The sequence below is a fragment of the Rissa tridactyla genome, chromosome 8 (genome assembly GCF_028500815.1).
Source record: "Rissa tridactyla isolate bRisTri1 chromosome 8, bRisTri1.patW.cur.20221130, whole genome shotgun sequence".
NCBI lineage: Eukaryota > Metazoa > Chordata > Aves > Charadriiformes > Laridae > Rissa > Rissa tridactyla.
In genome coordinates, this window is record NC_071473.1 from 34,106,639 (window position 1) to 34,134,553 (window position 27,915).

The 27,915-nt window shown below is 40.3% G+C and overlaps 2 protein-coding genes across 5 annotated transcripts in view; one reads left to right on the plus strand and one right to left on the minus strand.

Moving 5' to 3' along the window:
- Positions 1-1,295, minus strand: part of LOC128914258 (uncharacterized oxidoreductase ZK1290.5-like) — a 49,872-nt gene extending 48,577 nt beyond the window's left edge. For all 4 annotated transcript variants that reach the window (XM_054213028.1, XM_054213025.1, XM_054213026.1 and 1 more), the window contains exon 1: positions 1,143-1,295. In XM_054213028.1, coding sequence (XP_054069003.1) covers positions 1,143-1,227 — 85 coding nt within the window. In that variant the 5' untranslated portion in view covers positions 1,228-1,295. The remainder of the gene's footprint in view (positions 1-1,142) is intronic.
- DPH5 (diphthamide biosynthesis 5) lies at positions 1,223-27,736 on the plus strand. The gene is made up of 9 exons (XM_054213029.1): positions 1,223-1,361; positions 1,525-1,708; positions 4,664-4,788; positions 8,099-8,207; positions 18,130-18,250; positions 20,383-20,422; positions 21,496-21,599; positions 22,499-23,517; positions 26,622-27,736. The coding sequence occupies exons 2-8, from the start codon at positions 1,574-1,576 to the stop codon at positions 22,720-22,722; spliced, it is 858 nt and encodes a 285-aa protein (XP_054069004.1). The 5' UTR covers positions 1,223-1,361; positions 1,525-1,573; the 3' UTR covers positions 22,723-23,517; positions 26,622-27,736.
- Positions 27,737-27,915: the final 179 nt, after the last annotated feature.

Sequence of the window (27,915 nt, forward strand, 5' to 3'; positions counted from 1 at the left end):
GAAAAGAAAATCATTTTCCCCTTTTCTCTAACAGCTGAAAGAAAAGAAATGCTTTGCTTGCTTTGTGGGGAGAAAAAAAATTAAAATCCTTCTTTTGAATTTCACAGACAGTTCTATGGCCCAAATTCTCATTGCAGGAGTGTATTCTGGTCGGCCTGTAATTTGTTTTGCTAGGACTGAACGCAATAGCTTTCCTGAACTACCACTAGCATTAACGCAGACATGGTCTTACAAGGACTTCTAATTTCTTCCCCATGTTCACATTTTAAAACCCAAATTCTTCAGAGTTTAACCAATTCTATTGCAGAATTTCTTACCACAAGTTGACAACAAAAGTAAATACAAGTTATAAGAAAATTAATTTCCCTTTGTGTTTTCATCTTTTCAGTCACAATTTTTTTTCTCTTAAAAACCTATTAAAAATGTCATACACACTTGTGCGAGCAACAGCCAAAAACATGTGTTTGCCAAATTCCAGTATGCCACTACACCTTGGTTTTCAAGAAGAAAAAAAAAAATTGCACACCAGATTCTGATGCATTGCCAGGGCTTAACAGCATTTGGATTTTTTCAGTGTACACACAGGCCACACGTTCCTGCAACCGCAGGGCACAAAGTTCTCACAGGCTGCCTGACTCTAACACGGTGCTGAGATTCCTACACAAGCCTTCAACCGCAACAGGTGCGGCCCACAAAAAACCCCAACTTCCAGTAAAATTCAGGCTTGAAAGTCCGCTTTAAAGAAAAGCCTCATAAAACAAAACAAACAAAACAAAAACGTCGAGTAATACCTTGGGGGAGGCAGGAGGTTTGTACTCCCAGGCAGAAAAGTGCCTGTCCTCCCACTTGCCTGGCTGTGGGGCAGCAGGAGGAGCACCAGAAGGTCCCATTTAACAGGGCAACGAAGGTTCACCCAGTAAGAAATAAACCTTTGGAGGACCGCAAGGCCCAGCTCAGCCCAGGCCACCTCAGGAGGAGCCTCGAGCCCAGCCTGCCCGCGGCGGGCCCGAGGCCGGGCCGGCGGCAGAGCCAAACCGCGAGGAGCCGGCCGAGCCTTGCTGTGAGCCCGGCCGCCTCACGACGCCTCTCAGAAGGAGGCGTCTGCGGTACGACCTTGGGCCCGGCCCCGCCGCGGCACTTACCAAGCCCCAGCACCGGGATGCTCCGGCCGTTGGCCAACGGCAGCACAGGACAGCCGTGCGCCCCACCCCCCTCCGCCGCGGCCATGCTTAACGGCGGCGGCCCGCGCCCGCCCCGCCGCTGTGGGGGGGACACGGGACTACAACTCCCGGCAGCCCCTGCGGCCGCCCGGCGCCGCAAAGCGCGGAGAGCGGCACGGCAGTGCGGCCGGCGGGAGGCAGGTGGGAGAGGGGCCGTTGGCGGCGGATGGGCGCGCCCAGCCGGCTGTGGGGTGGGAGGAAGCCAAGGGGTGGGTGACAGGAGCGGGGAGACGCGGGGTGAGGCCTCGGCGGCGTGGTAGGGAGTGAGGTGCCCCGGCTGATCCCCCTTTCCCTCCCGTGATAGGTGACGGTCGGCGGCTGTGGGCCTGGCGGCTGTAACGGCCGCCTCGAGGATGCTGTATCTGGTCGGGCTGGGCTTGGGAGATGCCAAGGACATCACGGTGAAGGGGCTGGAGGTGGTGAGGCAGTGCCGCAGGGTGTACCTGGAGGCCTACACGTCCGTCCTCACGGTGGGGAAGGAAGCGCTGGTAGGTCCGGGCGCTGGTGTGGGGCAGAGCCCTGAGGCCTCTCCCGCAAAGCCTGAGGAGGGTGCTGGGGCTGGCGGGCCGGTAACGCCCGCAGCAGAAACTGACAGTGCATGTTCTCGGGAAAAGTGCGTACGTGACCTTCACGTACTGAGAAAATCGTTTCACCACTTTGTGAGAACACCGGAACGAAAAATAAATTTTCCCTCCTGCAAGTAATGTTTGTGTTTTAACACTAGTTTTCATCTTAAATTCTAGCAACTTGGCAATCCTGAAATCTTGGAGAACTTGGTCAGAAAAATGTCTGATCAAATTTTAAAGAAAATAAATAAAATACATACCAGAAAAATACATATTTTGGAGCCTTGAACCTCTCTATCAGCCTGAGGTGTTGTACCTGCTGGGAATAATAACTGGAGCATCTCAAGTTTCCGTGTTTCCTTGTGGGCCAGGCTAGACAGCCCATGACTTCCAGAAAATAGACAGTTTAGTGAGAGATGGGCTGCTGAACAACACGGAGATAAGCTTTTTGTTAGTAAACACGCCTTGTGGAAGAAGACAGTAGTAAAAACGTACAAATTATAACTCTGATGGGCTCACCCATCAGATAGAAAAAGTTCAGTCTTGAAATAATATCAAAAAATGGGCTAACCTGCCCAAAGAACAGAGATCTCATCTCCAAATAAACTGTGTAGTACTATACAGAGATGCTCTCTGGGTCTTGGATGCTGTATAGCCATAATGTATTGTATACACATCTGTATGTACCTACAGTACATGAGACTTTTAGCTTATAGTCAGCATTTTGTGGTTTCCACGTACAATTCCCATAGAATATTTGGCGCCATCTCTGGTATATCTGCTGTGTTTTAAAATTAAGATACGCTCCATGTTTTTCTGTTTTTTCAATACACTGAAGCAATCTGAATTGAAATCAATCCATTCAAAACAAAATGTTATTTTTTTAATTGTTGGATAGTTGGAAAATTGCAAAATAGAAATGATTACTTGGATACATTTACTTTGCAAAATCTGCATTTGCTATAAAAAAAATGATGGATTCCTAGCCAGCTGAAAATAAAACAGCAAGAAAAATGCTGAATATTTTTGGTGTGGTTATTCTTGGGGGTTTGTTTGTTTTGGTTTTTTACTGTTTTAAGTCTTTTGGAAACCTCATACAAATCTGAGGTAATTTGGGAAAAATGATGAATAAAAACAAAGTAAAAGTTGCTATCTTGCCTAAGAGGGAATATAGGAATAAATCACCAAGTGTCGATACTACAGCCCAGTTCACATACAAGTGACAATGCTGAATGTTTTATTTAGTAATCTGAAGGTCAGCCTCTCCTAATCAATATGAAAAGTTATGGGAAAGCTCTCAAGAGATCTGGAATCCCTCTTTCCTGGAGGGATTTTCTGGAAATCCTCCTTTGCTGATGCATCTGATATGCTCTATAGTGTGCATTCACTTACAGTGCTGGACTAAAGTTACTCTGGTCTAATGGTAAACTCACCAAAATGTACGTAGCATTGTTACTGTATTCTCAGCACAGAGTGCTTTGCTTTATAGATCAGCTCCTATTGCTACCCTACTACTTACTAATGCGCATCTAGTGTAAGACACCTAATAAAAATAAGTGGGGTGTCAAAATTTCTTGGAGTTTGTTTAGTATAGACCTCAGGAGTACTCCAGGGTGGCCATCAACTGTTCTCAATCACAGATACAAGATTTGCTTATACATTTATTTGGTCCCCTTTCTATCGCATCTGTACAGGTTGCAGTCTGTTTCTCAAGCAAAATAATATCCTCATTTTACAGAGGTGGAGAAACTTAACCAAAAATAGCGAGGAAGTCATCTTTAGAAAAGGGAACCGAACCCAGTAAGTGAGTACTCAAGCTATTGCATCCAATCCATCATTTTTTTCTGGAAGCACTACTCCGCTTCTGAACAAGTGTGATGGTTGTCTTGTCAATTCACTATTCTTGGTGGACAAAGATGAATCTATCACTGAAGTCACAGGAGAAGTCAGAGGAAAATCTTTCTGGATCATAACTGATTAATAGATTTATCAATTTGTTAATATTTATGATATCACCCACATTTTCTGAATACTATTTAGAACAAAACCACCTTTTTCATCTATGCCCTGAGAAAAAGAACCTTTATCTAATCATATAAAGACCATGCGAAATATATGGTAAAATATGACTTACAGAGACAGGTATGTTCAGGATGGTCAGATAACATGTTTCTAGAACTAACTGAAGTTTTGTTACACATGAGGTTGATTCTGGAAATAATGGTATTTAAAACATACAAAGAGACACAATAATTACTGAGCTGCTGAAGGAAAGCAAAGGGTGCAATCTAATACATGTTTACCTGTATACATGGTAAAGTATTTCTTACAGAGAACTGAAGATGAAAGATTAATATTAAATCATTACTTAGATGTGGTTAGTTACAATGTATGAAAGAAAAAATCTAAACTAGGTTTTGGTATAGCTAGTGTCGTATTTGTATCTGGTTTGATGTCAGTATTGTAACTAACCTAAGCAGTTCGGCTCAGACTTGTGAAGGGGGATGCCTTATCGTAGGATGACCAGTTAAATTAACTATACCTAGAGTCCACCCAAGTACCTTCAGTATGCAGGTGTGACTGAACTGCTTCTGGAACAGCTCCTCAACTGACACAGAAGGCATAAAAGACCCAAGTCAGTATTAGAGTAATATGCTTGACTAATTTTTGTCAACTCAGGAGCTGCTTTATGGGAAGCTTAGGTGTTCTTGCAACGGGAGACAGGGTTCTTCAAGACATGGGTCAGACTCTTGGGGGGAATAATAAAGTTGGCCTTCCCAGTGTCCATTGTCTGTGTTCCTGAGTAAGCACGCACAGAGATATGAAAACACTTTCAAGTATTTTATTTTGGTGTTTCTTATTAATTTCAATTTCTAGGAAGAGTTTTATGGAAGAGAATTGATTTTGGCTGACCGAGAAACAGTGGAACAAGAGGCAGACAGCATTTTAAAAGAAGCTGATGTTTGTGATGTTGCATTTCTTGTAGTTGGAGATCCCTTTGGGTAAGACAAAGCAACATTTTAATTATTGCTCTAGCTTGATCGCTCTCTTTTTTCAATAGGAAGAAGCCAAACTCCATAACTGTAATTTTTTATGAAGAAGCTGATTTTCAGACCAGAAGCACTTCTTATGCCTTTGTATATTTGTTATTGCATTACAAATATACATGCAATTGTCTGCACTTTATCTTGCTTTGGAGTTTTCTTGCCCAGATATCCCTTATAGATAGGAATGTGGACCCTCCAGGATGTATAAATCTTTCCTTCAGCAGTCACTTATCATTTCATTCTCCATGCTAGCTTTTATAGAGAATATTTTGTTTCAGGTTTTATCTGCTGACAGAAGAAATTCTAGGATATCACATAATTAAGACATGTGCTATGTTTTGAGAGAGTATTCTTTTAGTTGCTATTTGTACTTATAAACTGCAGCTTTTATGCTCAGTTGTTTTACAATGAATACTGATTGTTGGTTGTACAGTGCTTCTGCTTTGATATATGCTACTTTTTAAAACCACTTAGGCCGTTATAAATGTCTTCTCATTTTGGTTTATTAAGCCTTTTGTTTCCACTTTTTATTCCCGCTGAAAAGTATAGTCTTTTTCTATCACCAGAAGGATCTCCTTCTGTCTTTTCAGTCAGGCATCATCAATCTGTAATGTCAAGCCACAGAGAAGAGCTTTTAGTCTCCAGCTGGTGATTCAAGATTTATACCACAGTGTTAAGGGGCACAAGAAAAATCAAATCACTGAGCACCCTATTTGTAAGTGAAAAAATAGAAAGAGTTTATGAAAAAGAGGAGCAATGTGCACATCTGTCAAAAGCAGATAATTTATTTAAATACAAGTTGAAGGGAATTGGCAGGAGATTATTATATTAAGCTAGCAGACGATGATTCAAAAATATTAATTGTACTCTCAGTGCATCTTAACATTAAAATTAGGATTCACGTAGAGCGTAGAGCCACATTACCTGTACCCTTGTGCTCTGATATAAGTACACAAAATGAAAAAAAAAATCTACGATGTATTGAAATGTAATTTCTACTTTTAAGCAGTATTTTGATCTGCCTCAGTTATCATTAGTTTCAGTGTTTTAATTCTGATTAACATACTACATCATTGTAGAAAACGACACTTTTTTTGAATGAGTTGCTTCTCTCATTTATGTTTATGTTCTTAGCTCTTAATATTGCAGCTAGAACTGCTCCTATGCCCACATAGGGCCCTAAGGATTTAGGGGTTCATGAGTTTACTAGGGAAGAGTACTGGCTGTTTCTGTCCTAAGAGAAGAGATATGGGAGGAGGATAGAAGCCGTATGACTGCAGCCGATCGTAGAGTTTCAAGTATATTTGCAGGTCAGAAGAGTACTTGGCAGCCTTAAAAAGTCTCAGGTGTTGGTGGTTAATGGTTAAAGTGATAAAACAAGCTGTGCCCATATCATTCTCCTCAGTGTTGTTCACTGCAAGTTTTTATCTGCATTCGTAGTGACAGCAATGGATGCGTTAGCAGGAACCTGACAATTTTAGTAGTGTACTGGAAGACCCACCTTCATCTAGCCTGGTGCTAACATTCATGTTATTACTACCCATAAAGCTCAAAATCTGCATCGGTGACAGAAAATACTAGTATAGCTCTAGGTGCAGAGGGCTGACTCCATGAAGCCTTTGCTGATATTAGCTAAGTGCTCATGAGGGCACTTCTGCTTTTAACTATAGTCATTATGGACAGATCTACTGGGAGAAAATACTGGCTGAGCAGTTTTCAGTGAATAAAGCCAGCTGATCCCTTGGTCAATATTAGCATAACCACAAAATCCTCCAGTGCTCCTTGTCCTGTGTATGTGAAGGGAGTAATACAAGGCTGTAAAACTAGTCCCCTCTTCTCTTAGAGCAGGCATTCTTAATACACCTTTGCTTGTGGAAGTCAGGCACATAGTTTGTTTACTAACCTAAGTGGTGTTTTAGATCACTTCACTGCTTTCTGCTAGGTCTGGGAGTCTGTTTGTACCAGGGTCTCCGATTTCCCAAATTCAGATTCCTCTTTTTTTTTTTCCAGTGAAATTGATTTCTTTTTTATATGATTGATCCTTACCACCTTGCCAGCTGCTGACGCATTTGTGTTCCGCTCTGAAGCACCTGATCTACTGATTGCTGCTAGTCAGACATGCAGTGTCAAAATTATCAGACTGAAAATCAGGGGAATTCTGTTAGGGTAACTGAACCAGGCTAGGGTGAAAGCAGTCTTCCTATTTAATTATTCTGATTGGCATACACTATTTCTTTCTTTGCTTCCTTCTTTGGAATGGCCGCACAGAAATGTGTGGTATGTCTTGGGAATGAGTTGTTTAAGGCCATTGTTCAGGTTTGATAAATTTAGGCAAGGGGTAGGGTAGGTGGATTTTCATATTTCATGTGGAAAATGGAGTGTGCCTAGCACGTATGCAAGCATACATAGCATGTATGTAAGCATACATGCAAGAAAGATACATATGTAAACATTGCTGCAGTTCAAAGATTTGCTGGATCTATATATACTTACCATCTTAGAAGGACTCCAATCCCAATTGCGTTAACTACAAGCCCAGTAACACTTGCACCAGTCACTGCAAGGCATTTATTGAGCATTAGACTTGGAGCCAAATTTAGCTCAGTTCTAAGCCTAACTAGAATTTTCTTAATTATTTCAGAATAAACTTGATCACTCAAACTTAGGCATTATGAATTTGAATAATTCGGCTTAAATATTATAAAAGTTGATTTAGTCTAAGGATGTTTTTACTAAGTACTGCATGCAGTTTACCTCAGTGTGTTTGAAGTTCTTGCTGGAGTGTGTTGCTTTCCTAGCGTGCACCGGTGCAGATAGGAGACGGCCTGGCTGTGCAGCAAGTAAGGCAATATTGGAGTTTTGTGGAAGCCTATGCCAAGAAGAGTTGTAAATTCAACAGATGTCCAACAGACATCTGCAGAAGACAAAGGATAAAGGGAACTTTCCTTTTCAAGTACTTGCCAAAGCTACTTTAAAAAGTAACAATTGTGTTGGTGTTACAGTTTAAATTATGCCAGAAAGCTGCAAAGAACCTCAGTATACTGAGGATGCCTGTATTTTCAGCTAGGGAAGATGACATATGGAAGCCTTATTGGAGTTTTTACTTTCCTGTAACAATTAGTCAAGTTATTGTTGCCCTTTTGGCACCTCTGCCTTGCCCTAGTTGTGAAGGGTTTCATTTTACTTCCAAAACGAAACTATAATGCTAATGACACTTGGTCACTTTATCTTTTCAACCTGTAATTCCTTTCTCTTCCAAACACAGGGCCACAACACACAGTGATTTAGTACTACGTGCAGTAAAATTGGGTATTCCATACACGGTCATTCATAATGCTTCGATAATGAATGCAGTGGGCTGCTGTGGTTTACAGGTAATATTTTTGTATATATGCTATTGCACAACTGCTAAACTTAGAATTCGGGAGCTCTTCTACTGCTGTAGCAGTGCATGTTGCAATCTGAAGTTTGAAGATCTGTAGCAACTGTACACTTCTGTTGTCAGAATTTGTTAACACTTCCTTTTCAGCACGTTCCATGTCAGCAAAAGTCCCTTTTGATGAGTGCATGAGTAAATGAATAGTAACACTTCTGTTCTTCTCTGCTGTTTAACTTCCCTCTGCCCCAGGAGACTTTGATATTTAAGTTATTTTACAGATAAAGCTTTGCTCGTGTTGGCTTCCTTCTACTACTGATGGTCACCTGATAATTTTATTCTTAAATTAGGTTGTTATCCTGTTGAGAAATATGCTGGTCTTGTCATAAAAGGAATACATGCACAAGCCTACCTACATGCCCAACTTAGATCATAACTAATTCCAAAATCTTGTATATGTTGCATTCTTTCTCTCCGACGTTGACCTGTCTTTACTTTCTGCCCACCTGCTGAGAGAGGAGGGATTTGCCTAGCCAAGGACTAGAAGAACAAATGACAGTTTTTGTGCTTCTTGAATTGCTAAAGTAGAAGAGGTCTAGTATCCCCCAAGAAAATACTTCACTGCTTCCATTTACACATGTATAGGCCCATTATTACTTTTCCTGCACGAAAATTGTTACGGCCGTGTCTGTATCATAACTAATCACATATGAATTAGTTGAAGCTTTCCCCTCTTGTTTTCATTCATTACTTTAACACAGAACCTGCCCTCTCAAGGTTAAGAATGGTTCTCTTTGTATGGGAACTGCTAAACCAAGCTCCCAGTTTACCAAAACAGAAAGCAAGCACAGGAATGTAAGTGTACTACAGACAAGAATTGAGAGTTTGAACAATAAGTTATCATCACTGAAGGAGGAAGCACTCCTTCCTAGCTTAGCATAAAAGAACACCATTTTTGAGTTTCAAAAAAAGAAGTGACACCTTGAAATTTGCACTGACAAACTCCAATAGCCTTATTTCAAGGCTGCCCAGCAGCAGAAAATCTGTTGCAGTAAGTTGGGTATTATCTCTGTCTTTGATCACATCTGAGTGGTTCAGAAATGCGAGAGCCCTGTCTGAGCTGGCAGTTCAGCAACACTGCATTGACGCCTGTTCAGAGATGTGAACGCTAATGGGAAAGCAGCATAGGATTCACATTCCTTATAATTCTTCCCGTGAGCACTTTCTTAGTGATGCCTGCCTGTTGCTGTTAAGACTTGGGCAAAATTATCTTTTAGGAAGGAAATAGGCTCCTTGGTGTCTAAAATCTACACATACAGCAGACAGATGGCAGCTGTCGCATGACTGCACTTACTGGGGCGGGTAACACAAGGGTTGAGGCTGGGGCTCACCCTTTCCCCTTTTGGCTTCATGGTGGTGCAAAGTTTGCTTCTGCTGTCAAACTGTTGACAAGTAGTTTCTACTACCCACTATCTTTTCACTGTTCTTTTACATTCATTAGGAAGGAAGATGCAAGGCTTATAATCCCGAAGAGAACAGATGACTAAGCTTTCTGAAAGTTTGCTTCCCCCACAACTCCAGCTAGGCATAGGAAAGAGAAATATAGAGCTTCTAGGTTAACTGAAAAAAAGAGCAGAAAACTAACTGGGAATATGTTGTGAACAGACCATAACTTCACATATGCCAAGTTTTGGAGATTAGTTTACTATTCCCTTATCCCATGCTGAAGGGAACAGACCAAGAAGGAAATGTGATGTTATTCACTCTGGCGTTAGTCCCCTTTTCCATTCTGGCTTGGGAGGGGCTGCCTTCTTATAAGTCAACATTCCTGTTGTTGTATAAAGCATTATAGGAAATAGTGATCATATTGTATTACCGGACAGACTATAACCAGCTGTGTGTTTAACTCCTCATTGCTCCTTACAGGCATAAGCAGCAAGTGAGAGGTATCTTACAAAAAAGCAGCCTCTGATATAATTAGAGTTGTGGTGGAAGTTTATAATTTCTTTCAACAGTCTTTACTTGCATGGCTGTCTCCTGCCATCAATTTAGTTTTGGAGTTACTGTGTTTCAAATTGAAAAGTTGCTGTCAAGTATAGCAGGGATTCCTCTTTTGCTTCACCACAGAAAAGGCTTGGCTTTTTTTCTTGTTTTAATCTGATTGTGATACAAAACCTCTTTCTTTCTTACTAGAGAAAAACAGGAAACACCTTTATACGCTGTTCTGAAAGCCATGTGCGTAGTGAGCTGTAACTGCTGATTAGGCCCTCAGTAAAATGCAGCTACAGCCCACTCTGTTCACAAAAGAACATGTCTCGTGTCATCAGAGCAATGTTTCTGTGCAGCCAACAACATTCGGGTAGTTGTGCAGTTTTCCTGTACAGCAGTGAGTTACTGAAATCAGTAGAGCATTAGTGACAGTTTGTCACCTTCAATTCATAGATATATTTCTTGCCAAATTGTAAAGAAGGGTGAATATCTATTTTCAAATACTTTTTTTTTTTTTACCATCTTGACCATTTAACAGAGTCAGTGCAACTGTTTTGAAGGCTGCACAGGTGAAGACTGCATTTGTATAAAGAACAGGGGGTATTTTAGTTTTGAGAATTAAACTTTTTGAACTTCTAGGAAGCTCTCACAGATTGATACAATGAGCTATAGCTATTGAAAGCAAGGGATAGTATAACTTGCCAAAGTATTAGTCTGACTAGGCATAAGACTCTATGACTTGCCGTGGCTCCCTTTCTTACGCTGTTCTTGCTATGCTTCACTGTGTCAGATTTATTTTTTTTTCCCCAAAGCTGAAGAACCTCTTTTCCCTCAAAAACAAATGAATACAGTGGCAGGGGAGAAGCCAGGAAAAGTGTGGGAGTGTCTCTTAGCATTTTCTCTGCAGGTTCACCTCTTTTGTCTGGAATCTGACATGTAGGTATGTTGATCACTGTGACTCCTGTTGTAGTGGGGAACAGCCACCAATGAAGAAATTAACGCAGTTTAGTATCTATGCACACTGCCAGGGAAGTCAGGGAGTGGGGACTGAGATCCCGAGGGGAAGGCCAAAATTCTCAGAGAGCACTTCTAGTAGGTGGTAACTAGTGAGGCAGTTCAGCTTTCCTCAGCATCAGCTTCACTGTAGTTCTGTACCTTTGGAAAGCTTAGGGTTTTAGGTAACGAGTTTACCTCTGTTTACCTGTTCTACCATAGCTCAGCTACGCTGTGAGCAAGACTTTGCCTTGGCTCTATCCGACTAGGATTCAGCACTGCAAGCTGAGAGCAAAGGGAGAGCCTAGCCTGACTTCCATGGCTTTATCCATACCTACACTTGTTTTTCAGAATAGGGATGATTGATTGATAAGGCTTTTAGCCCTAGAATAAAGAGGCAGAAAACTCAGGATCTCTAATTTACACCGTTTTCCTACCTTCCTAATCTGCATGACATCCAAATTAGTTTGAGAAGGTCAGTGGCCACAGGGGTGCTCTCAGGACGCAATTCTCTTAGATCCAGTTCTGGTAATGTGTCTTCGAGAGAGCAGTGTGGATGGTCAAACACACGAGGAAGACTGCATCATACTGACCTGTGATGCATGTGAAGGAATGATGCAACTTGAAATGGCTTCAGATAATGGCATTACCATAAAGAAAGAGGATTGAGAACTAAAGGGCAAAGCCAGAGGCAAGCCATGGGACTAGTGTTGCTAGTTTTGAAAGCATTTACTTTGTATTTTGGTAGGGTGGCTAGAAAAAAACACATCGTGGCAAAGACCTGCCTTTCTTTCGAGACATACCCACTTTCCACCTGAATAGCTTCAGAACAAACATCTGCATGTCCCCTTGTTTCTTTCAGTGACTCATATTGATTTTTTTTTGCAGTCCAGTTAATTCTTGTAAGACAATTACAGTTATAAAATAGTTTTGTCTTTTCACTACTAGCTGATCACTTAAATGCAAAAGCAGTGCTTACTATTATTTTTGAGTCTTTACTGAACAGATGAGTACATTTTCAGTGTCAAGTAGAAAAATACTACTTATAGATAAGAAAGCTGAAGGATGCTATCATTACTCATTGTGCTCATAGTCAAATAGAAAACCTGTGGTAGCTGTAGGAGCAGAACCTCTGAGTTCCACCCTCTCTCTGTGCCCTGATCTTCAAAAATACTCTTTGCTCTAACAGGAGGGCCTCTACACAAAGGGGTTTTTATTCACTGACAGTTAGAACAAACTGTTTTCCATCACTGGTTGGTTTTCTGACTTACTACCAGCTTCCGACCCTTTTAGAAGGTGGTATTTGTGTCTCAAACCAATTCAGGTTAAATCAGTGCTAGTCACACTACTTTATTACTCGCAACTGCTGTTCAACTTAGTGCCACTTTTCTCTAGCGGACATGACCCAGAAACATCCATCTAATCAGAATAGATTTTTTTCTCCATTTAGATATCTCCATTTCAGATTAGTAACCCAAGTGACCAGGGTAGGAAGGAATCATTGTTTGATGTTACTGGGAAGAGTCCTAGAAGGTTATTAAAGATAAGGTGACATTACCTTGAAGGGAAAAATCCTGTCCTGTTCAAGTTTGCTTGGAGTTTCTGAGTCTTTTGGTAGCTGAATTTTATTCTGCTTGTGGAGTGGCTATTTCCTGTATCGGCACTTAGGAGATAGCCAAGAAACAAATGTGTTCTTCCCTTCAGCTGCTTTTATGTGATTTGTTTCAGCTGCCTCCTGAAGACTGCAGTCATGTGGAGTGGGCTTCCCTCTGCCAAACATCCTTTTCTTCACAGTTCCTTTCTCTCTGGCATGTGCTAAGGGGACTGGAGGTTTTTGGGACAGCTGAGCCAATCTTTTGGCTTGCAGTGCAAAAAGGAGTCATAACCCCATATGTGTGAATGGTAAAAGCTTTCAATTTCATGTGAAGGTTCTTATGAGAGAAATTCACAGTTGCTAAAGGTCCGTGGTACTAAGTAAGATAGCGTAAAGGGCTAGAGCTAGGCTTGTGGTTGGTTCATATGACCAATTACAAGCAAAAATGAAGCTTGACTGATTCTAGCTACCTCTTTGTTGATGAATGTCCTACCTCCTAATCTGTTCTCTGGCAACAGTATATAATGTAAAGAACAGCAGAAGCCCTTTAATCTGATGTATATGGTCTGAAGGGTTGTTGATGTGTTGCAGAGGATGGGGGAAAAACCTGACTTGTTAGGTTCCTTCTTTGAGGATGAACGTTGCATAGTGTCATGTCAAAACTCTTATGACAAAGATAAACAAAACATGTCTTAGCTTTTCTGTTCATTGCGATTTACCAAGAAGAAGCCTAGGATAATGCAAGGTGCTCTACAGTCTCCAAATTCCATTTCAGAAGAAAGAGCCTTTTGGTGTTTGTCAGCGGATGTGATCAAGCTGTGCAGTATCTTCATTTGCAGAACACACCGGTCCTGTGAGAACTATCTGCAGTGTAACCTGTGACCATCTCTATACAGAACATAGCTGAGTAGTGTTTCAGTCCTGCAGGGTTTACAGGCATTTGCCTGTAAATGGTGGATACAGGTGCCGGGTCCTTTTTAAGATTCCTTTTTACCTTCTTCCCCTGACATCTATCCAGTTCTGAAGCTGTTTGAAATTTTAGGAGAGGAGGCAGGCAAAGAATTGCTTTGTCACCATTGCAGCTGATACAGCAATAATTCTGGGAAAGATGCTGTAAAAATAAACATTTACATTTTGAAATGTTTACTTCTTGGTTTCTCTGCAGCTGTTGCCCTGTTGACCTTTAATATTATCTTGCATCTTCTCTCCTGCTTGCTCTAGTACTTTTTAGAGGGGATGGGGGATCTTCCTTTTTTAATTTCCCTATTTAGTCCCAACTTGTTCCTTCTTTTTATGCCCTATATTTTTGTGGTGATTAGCCACACCAGTATTTTAAGTGAGGACTGTTGATCTGGATAGCTTGAGGTGTCTGGTGTCATTCAGACTGGCCATTAACAAAGTTGCTCAGCAGTTTCATTGGAATTTCACTTGCTTGCAGGCTTTCCGGGCTGAGATCATGGTGCAGCACTTTGTCTCTCATAGTTTATTCCAGCCTCTCAACTGGCAATCAATTCTGCTTATATAGACAACAAGCAAAATAAGAAATATCATTAATAGAAGGGTTAAAAATACTAACTGAAAACAGTCACCTCAGTACTAAAAATTGTCAGACGTTCTTTCATATTATGTGTGAAGTTGTAGCTCATTCTGAGGTGATGAAAGTGTGAGTTAAGAACTGCTTTCTGCAGTATTTTGTGAAAGGCAGAAAACTCTAGCAGACAGCAGACGGCATTGCCTCGCAGTAGGGAGTTCTGGCTTCCTTTCCTGACTTCAGCTATTGCATTGCAAAATTCAAGTGCACAAAGCTTTGCTTAAGCCAATTACTACTTGGGCGGGGGGGGAGGGGTATTTCCAAAGACTGAGGTCTTTCAAAATGACCTTTTGAAATTTTTCTGTGAAGTTTTTGAGCATTAGGGAGAAGGTAAGAAGGTCAGTTTCCAAGCTGAGAGCATGAAATGTGTGTCCAACCATTTCACTGAGCCCCTTTGAAATTCTGGCCCTTTTGTGCCTGAGCAGAATGTAGGCACTCCAACAAATCTGATGATTAGTGCAAGTGTGATGCTTGAGATGTGTTAGCTTGTATGGAACAGATCTTGCCCACTCCTAAACCCCAGCTGCTTAATGTAGAGTGCAGCACACAGAAGACCGCTGGGAAACTTCATTTACTGTTGCCTCTCTTTAAAGCTGTGCCAGCAACTGTACAGCATGATTGTTTCACTGACAACATACAGAGCTCTTCATTGTCTTATTAAACTTCTTGGCAATCTCAAAGCATGACATTAATCCTTAGTTGTGTTGCAATACATCTTGGTTAACAAACGTGTCACAATTTTATTCCAACAACAAGCATGATTTCTGGAATTTTGGGCCCCTATTCAGTCTTTTATGGTTGGTAGAGAGAATCTTTTTTAATTTCAGTGAGCTCTGGCTCTGGTGGACCTGCTGTCCTCTGTAACTGATGAATCCTTAGGATAGTAGTGGAATTTTTGGTATTTACTGCTCTCTGCAGCAAGACTTTTCTTAAAAGTGTGATACTTCATGCTAGATTTCAAGAGGTAGAAATTAGACCACAGCACAGGAAACTGTATTAGGAACAAATTGAATCCACATGAGGTACAGGGAGGGAGTTAAAAATCTAAGTTCTGATACTGTTATGTGTTGCTTCTTTAACACAGGCTTGCTCTGGTGGAAGAGCAGTGCCTGTGTTTGCATGTATGTCACACGTCTGCAGAGATCAATTGCTAGATGAGAAAGAAATATTTGTTTGTGTCTGTAGAAGTGCTTGTAAGGTAATTGGTTACAAGAAGTCAAGCACAACAGGGGTATCCATTTATTGCTTCAGTTCCACAGCCTTCATAGGTTGTTGGTGTACCAGAAAGCTTCCAAAGTAGTATTTTTCCCTTTTTAATTTCAAGGTAAAATATGCATGCGTTAATGCTAGGAAATCTATTCTTTAGAAGTTTAGTTAGTAGAGGGGTATAAGTTGCAAAGGCATTTCCAGGCGGGCAATAAAATATGCCCCGTTCCATCTTGTTGGTGTAGAAGCTACTTCTGTGCTGCCCAGGTGCTGAGAAAACAGTGGTTTTTGAGACTATAAGTAGAGTTTTCTATGATATCAATACTCGTGAAGATATTCTGAAGTTATTTCTACTGAAGGGACAGGCCATTTTGACAAAAATGGTTTGTTCTTTTTTTTTTTGACATTCAGTCTTCAGTTTTCATGCAAAACCTGGTAAACAAAGGACAGATTCAGTGAATCTGACTGGCAGTGTTTGCACAAAAAGGATAACTTGCTTAACTTCTTGCTGGCAAAGATGATGGAGAATCTTTGTAATGATCAATGGAAAAGAGAAAAATAACAATCAGAAGTGCTGTAGGGTATAAAGTTGAATGCCCAACTTGTTTTTAACATGGGGTTTAAAAGCTCTGATTTCCAACAAAATACTTATCAGATAGTAACTTTTACCCTTTTCTGCACATCATTTTCTTTGCTAAAAGACAGAAGTGGAAGTTTCTGTCTTCCAGGTTATCAAAATGCCAAAGGGACAGGGATAACGATTGAGGTTAATTGAGGCCACTTTCTGCAGTGAAGGAGGTCTGCTGCTGCTCTTTGGGAAATGACTGCGGTGGCTTTCAGGTGGCAGATAGTAACCTGGTTAGTTAGGCTGGGACCGGACATTTCAGCAGTTGTTGATGACTGAAAGTGTACTACCAATGAGAGTAAAGGTTAACTTGTTCCCAGGTGCTCTAACAGTGAAGGGCAGAAAGAGAAACTCCTTGTTCTAATAGTTTTTCTTCAGATTTGGTACAAAATGGAAAAAGTTCTAGCTAGCCATATGAAAAATAGGCAAAACAGCTTGTGGTTTGTTTTTTTTCTTTTTCTAAAACACAGCCTTGAAATAGTTAAAAAGTTACATCAGGAGCAATTCATTTGGTTCAACCTATATTTAGTTTACTGGAAGAACCTTTAGGTTGTGAAATGTACGCTGCATGTTCTTGTCCTTGTGCTAGAATGAAATATTTAAAAGAGGAAACGTTTTCAGTAATATTCCAGGAATCTTTGAATAAATGCTGTTCCTATCAGCATGAATGGTTAAAATTTGAGCTTTTGGTCCCTTGAAAACGTGTTTCTGCTTTGATACAAATTCTGCTCTGCCAGTGTAAAGGAGTTAAAACCTCAACCTAATGCCGCAGTAAAATAAGTATGTGTAGGGGAATCCCCAGATGGCATGGAGCTGCCACAGCTGCTTCTACAGCGGGTCCTCTGCCAACAGAGCACACACAGTGCCTCCTGGAGCGAACTTGGAAAAGCAGCTTTTCCTTCCAGGTTTACAGAGAAAGTGGGGAGGTCAGTCCATATAGCCATCAATGCTTATCAATATGTAAAGGGTGGGTGTCAAGAGGATGGGGCTGGACTCTTTTCAGTGGTGCCCAGCGGCAGGACAAGGCGCAATGGGCACAAACTGCGACACAGGAAATTCTGTCTGAACATAAGGAAAAACTTCTTTAGTTTGAGGGTGCCAGAGCACCGGAACAGGCTGCCCAGAGAGGTGGTGGAGTCTCCTCTGGAGATATTCAGAACCCTGGACGCGTTCCTGTCCAGCCTGCTCTGGATGAACCTGCTCTGGCGGGGGGTTGGACTAGGTGATCTCATAGAATCATAGAATGGTTCAGGTTGGAAGGGACCTTAAAGATCATCTAGTTCCAACCCCCTGCCATGGGCAGGGACACCTCCCACTAGACCAGGCTGCTCAAAGCCCCATCCAGCCTGGCCTTGTTCCGGTGTCTCACCACCCTCACAGGAAAGAATTTCTTCCTAATATCTAATCTAAATCTCCCCTCTTTCAGTTAAAACATTTTTCAGTTTAAAATCTCCAGAGGTCCCTTCCAACCCCTACCATTCTGTGATTCTGTGAATGCAAAGATAGGTAAAAACTTTACAGGTAGTTCATTAGCTGTTCTTTAACATGCTTTACTGTTTGGAGAGTAAAAGAACCACAGCAAATCTCTATTATGAAGAAAAAACAGTTTACTAATTACAGATTTTGCTAAAAAGAAAGGAGGAAATGCAAATGAATGCACTAGAACTCATCAAGAGAAGGTCAGGGCAGCTTTTTTAAAAGGAAGCATTGTTTTTAATGCAATGTTGTGTATTTATGAAAGAGCAAACTTAAGCATCTCATAGGAGAGTACACTCCCTGTAGTATGAAACTTCTTTATTAACTAGGCTCAGGACTTTTCAGTGTTGCCAGTTGTTCATGATTTTCATAGCATTTTTCTGTATGCTCTACTACTTATTTTTTTCTTATTGTGCATGTGTTAATGCATTTGCTTTGCTTTACAGTTGTACAATTTTGGAGAGACAGTTTCTATAGTTTTCTGGACCGATACATGGAAGCCAGAGAGCTTTTTTGACAAGATCACGAAGAACAGGCAGAATGGAATGCACACACTGTGCTTACTTGGTAAGCAGCAGCTCTCCCGGTTCCTTAGCTACCATCTTCCGCAGCACCCAGAGACAATAGTGGTAGGCATGAGATGAAGTCTACAATTAAACAAATGTTCTTAGCTAATGTATATCTTTAAAAAAATACCAAAAATTGGAATGTTTCTATACGTGTATTTGGAGTCAGTTCAGCCATTGTTCATGCTACAGTGGCCAGGAATTTCTTAATTCCTCTTCAGAAATCCCGTAAGAATTATGTCTTTGTAGAGGTCAAATAGGAGCTGGAAGACCATATTTGCTCTAAAGATCAGCATGATTTTAAGCTAGATCAAGCTCAGGATCCAGCTCAGATTGCAGTGACTAGCAGCTATCTTTTATTGACTTAATGAGGTTAGAGCTCAACACATCTGACTTTCTGGGGAGCTAAATCGTACATTTAACCACATTTCTGTTTTGTAAGGTGATTTCCCTTTTCTAAATTATCTAAGGATGTTTTGGCAAGAGGTGATTGTCACGTGAGAAGCTTCAATGCTGTAAAAAATCCTTACTGATCATGGAGCTGAAACAGAATCCTGCTCCTACCTGACCAGCGTCCCCAGGCTCTGCCATGGTGCTGGCTGATCTTTTCCCCACCCAACAGCCCTTGGCTGAAAGCCACTCTCTGAGTAACTCTACTAGTCTAGGCAACTCCTTAAAGTTTGTGGAACTGCCTACATATAGACTACAAGATACTTGCATATTTGTATATATAGCTATATATCTTTCTGTATCATCTTTTAGACACAGCTGGGATCGGTCTGTGCTAAATAAATTAATATTTTAAGTAAAAACAAAGTCTGTGGTAACTGGAGGAATCCTGAGCAGGAAACTATTTAAATGTGTAAGCATCACTGCACATCAAACTTTCCAATGCCTTGAAAGTTGTTTGTTTTCAAAATTGGCTAAAAATCACAATTTTGGTAATTTGTTTTAAAGAAGGATGACTTTATGTATGTTTTAAACAAAGATTATTACAACTATAATATGTTATTCTATAGAAATCTTGTAGAATTTCTATGATCTCCCTTTTTAATTTTTTTACACAGTAGCGAGAGTAAAAATTTTGAAACTGTAAAATTGAATTATAAATCTCATGTTTCAGAGTCAGTTGTGGTACCTGCATCCAATTGTAGCTGACAGCTGAAAACTACCAATTTCCAAGTTAATTGTTCCCTTAATACTATTTAGTCATTTTGGTCTGTGTATTGATTGTTTATCCAGCTAGACGAGATTACCAGATAAGCAAATGGGACTAAATCTGCACTAAAAAGGTTAGTGCTCATAAACTTCTGAATTCAAAGTGATTTCACAGACATACAAGCAACTTGGTGAACTACGCACAAATAATCTTGCAGATTTACATTTTAAACCCCTTTCTTTATAGTCACTTTGGTTTAGGAGTTGATCATGTAACTTAAGCACCACTTTTTTTTAAAATCAAGATTAAAAATGTATCCAGATTTCACTATGAAAATATTTCGGGAGCACTTGAATACAGATAACATTTGATTGCCTCTTGGAGAGATTGTGGTCAGTTGGAGTTTCATAAAATTGCAGATGTGCAGAGTCTTACCTGATACCTTCTCTTTTTTATTTTTGCCCAAGTTGGTTTTTTTTCCCATAACAGAAGATTGTTCTAAATTTTGATTGGGAGAGGAAGGAAATGCTAACGAAAGTCAGGTTCCTGCATGGCAGTGATGTAATCACTGTCGATCAGTCAGACGGTTTTACCTTTAGTGACCACGATGTACTCATAACTTAAGAGTACTCCCAGTTCCCTGGTGTGCTTCGACACACAGGCATTTAGCTATCCTACGGTAAATATACCTGCTGTTTGTGTACTTCGCAGTATTTTTATTCATCTACGTTGCTCTGAAATCTGTGAAACTTGCCCTATCTTTGGGTAAAATAACATGCATAAAATGCCAATACTTTGTGATTAATTAACATGTGAAACAGTAGAATGTAATCCACATTCCTTTTGCCTGGAATAGCTAAAACGCTTTTATAAAGTTTATACAATCTGCTAATTAAATTAAGCTTTGCCTACATAGAAAACTAATTGGGAGGTTTGTAGGGAATCTGCGTTGTAATATCTGTTTTGTTCCACAGATATTAAGGTGAAGGAGCAGTCTCTGGAGAATCTAATGAAGTGAGTCACCATTTTGAAAATATATAGAAACACACAGCGTATCTACGAAGGATTTTTTGTACAAGGAACAAAAGTTCTTTGCGCATTGTCTAATGCTGAACTTACCTGCCTTCTCCTCTTGTGCTTCTCAGTGGCCAGGGTCTTTTGTTTCTTAAAAGGAGTGCAACATTTTGTTCGTTACAATAGGACCTGGCTTTATTTACAGTAGCTGAATGAAGCTGCAGCACAGCATAAGCTTTTTTTGAACTGTTTCTGTGAGAAGCATTAAGTCAGAATGGGGTAAGCTTTCTGCTTGGCAAATGAAGTGTTATTTTACTGCTGTTCTGTCCCATCCTGAAATGGATTAATAGCTGAAACACCGTTCTGAATTCATTCTTCCTTACACGGGCTATAAACAGTGTGAAGTACTGAATACATACCACCCTTTTTAAACAGCTAAATAAGCAATACATAGAAAATGGTTTAAAGTTCATTTAACTGTATTCACAAAAGCTCTTGCCACATCTTAATCATCTCTTTGCAATCTGTATGTTTTGACAGTGGCGAATATAAATGGTTACTTTATACATATGCTGTAACTCTGGTCTAAATTAACATTTGTGAAGTCTCACAGTATCATTGAGGTTTGTTTATTCTGGAGTTTCAAAATGAAATCTGTTTGACTGAATCCACAGTTGGCAAAGAAAGCAGCATTTCATTTAAGAATGCATTTCTAGTCTGTAATCATCTGTCTACAGGGCATTTGACAGAAAAACAGTAGTTTGCCCTTGAATTTAAGCCTAACACATCTTTCAGGAGTAGCTGCAAAACCTGTATATTGCTTCCAGCAGCTGAATTTGCTTTTAGAACTCAAATGATCTGCCAGCTGGAGACCCCGCTGTTTCACAGGTGTGGTGAGAGCACAAAAGACTTCTGTCTTCTGTAAAAATTCCACTCTTGTCTAAAAGGCCCAGGCCCTCAGGCCTGTTTAAGTTCAATTTGCTGGTCTAGAAGTTTCTTGAAATAAACTGTAAGAACGCAAGGGATAATGAAACTGGTTTATGTTAAATTTCTCTACTTTTCTTTCCCTGCAGAGGAAGAAAGATTTATGAGCCACCACGCTACATGAGTGTGAATCAAGCTGCAGAACAGCTTCTTGCCATTATTCAAAACAGGAGGCTCCAAGGAGAAGAACCAGGTACTTCTACTGCAAGATTTCAGTCTGCTCCTCCCCCTCTCAAGTCACACGCATTGATGAGCCTCTGAACTCTCCTCCCTTCCTCTTAATCTTAGCATTCCCTTGCTTTGCAGTGGAATTGGGCTGCCTTAAATCCTAGTCATGAGATGGATTTGGCAGAGCTGGAAGATAGCGTAGTTCAGTGAGCACAGACGAATGAGCGCTAGTGGCTCTTGGAGGTTTAGTCAAAGCCTGAGTTTGGTAACCCTGTACTGTTTCTATCCATCTTTAACTGTGTGCTCTTTGATCCATTAGAGTCACAGGAGGCAGAAGGATTCAGAGCATTTTAGATCAGTCGAGCTTCAAAAATCTCTGCTACATTTTATTTAGACTGGTCACACTCTGCTCTACATGAATACCAGCACAAATCTGGGTTAACCCAACGATGCAGAACTGCGACTTTGACCTTGAATTCTTAACACTCGTCAAGAGCAAACTGGGAAAGGTGTTTATCAAGACCAAAAGTGAAATCACAGCAGCTATAAAGATGTGTCGCAGAAAAATTCTAATAGAAATTCATCTAGCTATAGTTCTCCTTTTAAAAGTATGTTCCTTAAATACTGCTATAAAATGAAAATCCTTTCATTTTATCCTTTATATAGAATGAATCAGAAGCAGTAGTGTCCTCAAGATGAACATAATTCTAGAATGAATATCATATTCCACTTCTGCTGCCTTCCTATTCTTGCTGATGAACATCCCCGAGATACAGCTTTATTTTCTTTGAAGAACAAGCTTCTTTCTAGGCCACTCCAACGATTTATTAATTGGAGGGTTAAGAAAGCAGTGTTAAAGCTTAAGCATTTTGAGTACTTTTTCCTTTAGTCAACAAATTAAGCATTTAATCTCCTTTCTTACAGAAATTACTGAAAACACAGTTTGTGTTGGCCTCGCACGTGTGGGTGCTCCAGATCAGAAGATTGCTTCAGGAACACTCCATCAGATGTCCACAGTGGAATTAGGCGGCCCACTACATTCCTTGATCATCACAGGCACTATGCATCCTCTGGAATTAGAAATGCTTAAGCTTTTTTCTGTAGATAGTTCCAGTTTTGAAAATAATGCATTTCAAAGGACCACTTAAATAAAAATGAGGCATTTAATTTTTTTTATTCCATCCTTAATTGCATGACAGCATGAAGTTATTCCTGTGAATATTTAGAGCTTGCTTAAGTGCAGTTAGATTGTATATTGCTTCAAAAGACAACACTGTAGGAACATGGACCTGCTTTTACCTGAGGCTACAAACTGCACCTGCTGGTTATCAGCTTCTAACGTGTAGACACCCCCGGAAACCCTGAAACCTTAAAACCCCTTTGTCTGATTCAGTTCATTGACATCTACGCCAGTCTTAGGTTGATGACTAGGATAAGAAGCGCAAGCAGAGAACTGAAGAAGCGTACCAGGCAGCTGTCTGCCATCACTTTTGCGGTAGGACATAAATGAAGCCTACTGCATACATTGTGGCATTTTAGATGTTAAATTTTGCTTTTCAGCTTTCCAGAAAGTTAGTAATTCTCTCAGCAACAGAAACCATGAGTGTGCAAAACCTGTCAGATCTGTATCCATCTTTACCCTTGGGAGAGGGAATATAGACAGGTCACAAGGTTCTTTATGTCTAAACCAGGAAGAACACAAACTCCCCCCTTGGACGGTTGGTGAAACAGAGGGAGAAGCTGCGCACAGTTTCTTACTTCAGAAGGTTGCAACTTAAAATAGAACTGGATTTCTTGATGTGTTAGTGCTAACATTTATGGAGTGCTGGACTCAAACTGCAGCAACCACAACCAACCTTAAGCCAATTCTCAGAAAACAGACAAAATCCTCTTTAAAATCAGCTAATGGATGATGGCGGTTGCTATTTCAAGTAGTGTTCACGGTATGTATGACAACAAAGCAGACCTGTATGCAAATTTTTTTTTTTAAACTGAAGATTTATTGGAAAGAAATTTGATCCCATATCTTTTCAGCAATATAGGACAAATAACATTTTATATAGACTGTATTCAAGTAGAAAAGATTACATTAAAAATTTCTAATATTGCACTTGGGACAAGTCATGGCTAAGCTACTAACATTAGCATTCCAGAACAAAATCATACATAGTCTTCAGAATTTTAGTGAGCTGCCTTGTGTTATCATGAAGATTTCTTTACAGGTATTTTCATATACTGTACTATTCAACTTAAGCTCACTGCTAAGAGTAATTCCTGTAATTTAAAGGTAGAGGGCAAGCAATATGCTGAACGCAAGCAATACGCTGTATGCTACCAGGAGTGATTTTGGCAATTTCTTCATTCACAATCTTTCACGCTTCAGCCAAAATACTGTAGCGATTCATTTAACTCTTGTACAAGATCCCAGCATACACATGAAAGACTTCAATGCACATGGGAAGTGAAATACACAACTCCTTTTACACATTATTTCCGCCAAATTACCACATAGGCGGGAAACTTTTGTGGCTCACTGAAACAGACAAGTAGATTAAGCAGTATTTGCACACAGCCAGACACAAAGTCCTCACATGCCAGGCACAGCGGAAGTGGAACTGGCATCTTTTCACATTATAGTGGTCTCTGGCCAGTGAAGTCCCAACAGGGATGGTCACTGCAACAAAGCCTGAATGGGGGAGAAATCCAAAAGGGAATCCCGGCAAGTTGCAGATAGGGATTTTCACAGAAGCGTAAAGGAGGAATTAACCACTGAGTCAGTATTAAGGATCAGAGAAATGGATTATTTAAAAAAAAAAAAAAAAAAGAAAATCCCTTATACTCATTCCCAAACATGCTTAAAAGGGGTGGGATAATCAGGAATCCCAGCAGTGGCAGTCTGGTGGCTGCCGGGGAAAACAGGACAGGGCTTAATTAGTAACTAAAGCTGTTGCTCTGAACTGGTATTTAAAGATCTGTTACGTGAGTATTGATTAGGATTTGCATTTTCTAGAAGCATGAAGGTTTCTGCAACTGAAATCTGCCCTGTGAGGGAAAAGCCAGGAACTTCACTATTTGGTTGTTGCACAGTGGGTGCAAAGGGTGGGAAACTGCCATTCAGCAGCAGCCTCTCCCCCCTCTTGTATCTTGTTGATATTCCCAAAACGGGTTCCCTTACGACAGTTAAAAGGAGACACCCTTTCTTTCCGTCACCTTTACACCCGGCTTTACTTCTTCAGGAAAAAAATATTAAGAACAGTACGAGTCACTAAGGTCCACTTTATTAGTAGCAGCGGTTTCAATTTTTATGTAAAAATAGTGTCAGCAGCTCTTACTAATGATGCAATTAAACTTTTGTTTTAGTAAGCAGGATTACATAAAAAGCAGAGTCATTTATTTGGACCAGCACTTTTTGCTTTAGTTCAGCAAATTGCCCAAGTAACGTAATGCTCTGTAGGGGCCCTGCTGATGTAAGGAACAAGTCTGTCCACATGCACAGGCTTACAGGATTAGCCTACGATGGAGCAGGCTTCACTCTGCATACTCTTAAAGTCATTTTCTTCCCGTTATTCACCATGACAAACATTTGGGGCATTTTAGTACAGGCACTCTGCAGCACTTGTTTTATCTTCTTATTTTGCTGTAGGTCCTGTAAAAATGATGCAGTTTGCAGGCTTGGTCGTTGGGACAATATGGTTTTAAGTTACTGTTTTCAGTCACAGAAAAAAAACCCCACCACACCACCACACAAAGGCAGACCAGTAACCCCACGAAAACATGAGAAAATCATACTTTGAAAACTTGGCTCAAAATTCAGTACTGGATACCAGGAAGCTGAGTTTTAGCAGATGGTCTGCGGACATTCATCCAGCTCTGGATGTCAGTCATTCACGCAAATCTTTATTTAAATGATGTGATGCATCCCCAATAAAGTGTTAAAAGCAAACCATTATATAACAAACTAAGGGTTGGGTAATTAGCAAAACAAAAAATAATGGAGCTTTGACTCTCAGGATGAAGAAAAGCTGCACTTCCAATTGTATTTGTACTCTCCTAAAACCTGAGCAAATATCCCCTTAGTAGGTGAATAAAATAGAACAAATGTCCCGCTGCTTACTGATGTACTAGATGTGATGGTAGTTACCTCCTGGACATGTCATCTACTGCCTTTTGCACAATTTTGTGATGCTTACCCTTTTCCAGAAAACCTAAAAAGGCTTAAAGTCTACTTTGAATCTGAATTCCCTACACTATCCTCAATTATATTTAACAAATGATATATTTCTTACTGTAAAAACATCAAGTTGTCCTTGAAAATAATGAAGAAATTGTTATCTTGGTTAGGAAACTCAGACTTGTACATAGGCTTCCAACAGTCAGCTAAGTACTCATAAGCAACAAAAAGATACCAAAAAATTATTAAAATCAGTATTTTGTTATTATAACCAGCTTACAGGCTTTTTTCACTCTTTTTACCATATTTTAAAAGTTGGTAGATGTACATTTTAACCACACACACACACACAAAAAAAAAAAAAACCCAACAAAAAAACCCCAGTTGTCACTCAGGCAGATTGTCACTTGGAAACCGACAGGAGTTGTCTTTTAATTAAGAAGACTAAAATAGTGGCCAAGCCCAGCATGTTGGGCAGCACTACGGTACTTCAGCAAGTTCAGGAACACTCAGTCCCGAAACACGCTGGTATAAAAATGATATAAACCAAAGCCTGCTCTTGGATCATGACACAATTGCAATGAAGTTGGCTGGTGCCTGCCTTTAAAGTGATATCATCTGATCGTCTCTAGCCTCAAACAGTAGTAATATTAACTATTAAAAAAAAATAAAAATCAAGAAATCATGCTGTCAGCCGACAAAAAGCACTCTATATGCAACATACTACAAAACAGTATGAGGGATCTGCGCCCTATAATCACAACCATATTTTAATTACCTTTTCTGTGGACATATATGCAAATGGTATCTTCAACTGCGAAACTCAAATCTGCTCAACAGATTCTTGCGCCTTACCCCGTGCCGTCTAACTTTCAGATCCCACCCTCCAGTCAGGAATTCCGGGCCTGGCAGAGCATCAGCGAGGTGGGACGGTGGAAGGCCGATGGGGCGCCGGCAGGAGGCCAGGAGAGACGTGGAACAGTGCAGCCAGCTGGAAGGGCACGCACTCTGCACCCGCGTCCCCAGGAGAACCACGCACCAGCAGGAACCAGCAGTAGGGATAAAGGATCTGAAGACTGGAACAGTCTGTAAAGCTTAAAAGCAATATGTATGTGGCTTTTTACCGCTATTTTTCTTTACACTCAGTTTTCACTTCCAAGCACGAGTACAACCTCAAGCTTTGTGCAAAATCAACATTCATGTTTCGATATCTCATCTGGAAAATTCAGGAACCACCTATCAATTTGGCAACCATCGTGCTTTCACATCAAAAGAGATCAAAATTCAGGTGCTATATAGGAACGACATGAAGTAGGAATGCAAAATGTTCTTAATCTCTGTCATGAACTCAGCAGCACCAGTGGCAAACAAACCACTTCTGCAAATAAATCTACGGTACTTTCATAGTGCCTAGCACTTACTACGCAGACATGGTCAGCTTCAGAGGGCCTTGATTTCAGTGTTACCACGTACCAGGTACCAGAAGAATACTTAAAATCTGTATCAGTTAGTAACAGCTATGATTTATCAGAAAAATCCCCGTCTTGGTTTTTTTTTACTCCACAATGTTCTGTTTGTAAAATGTCCTCTTATGAACTGTTCCATTACTAAGTTGACTACTACAAGCATAGTGGAATTATCATCTGTAATACCAAATCTAGCAGATTGTCTTTGAAAACAAGGCTCAGATCTTGAAAGTGTAAAATGATTTTAAATGCTAGAAAAATATGGCAGACTGATGTTTCTGGAAAAAACAACTTACTGCACTGGGAATTATTTTTTTTCCCCCCACGAAAACACACATGGCTACGGTAAGACAGTCAAAAATGTTAGACTTGTCCACCTGGAAAAAGCATAATTTTAAATAGCATGAACCATGGTCCTTATTTCCATTTCAGGTGTAACCACCAGAAACTACTATTTTCAATATTTGGAAAGCCAAAAGTTATCTCACCAATCACTTTAATAAAAATTATTACAACCTATTAAAATCAAGGCTATTTAAGCTTTCACAAACAATTTAGGGATTTCATTTTTCCCTCCACATACTTTGGAAGATAAAAAACCTCAAGCGTTCCTTCCACCACCAGCATCTTCCCTCAGCTGCCTGTTGTTTCAGTGACTGTGAACAGGAGCAGCATCATGTAATGTCTCATTACTCTTAACAGTA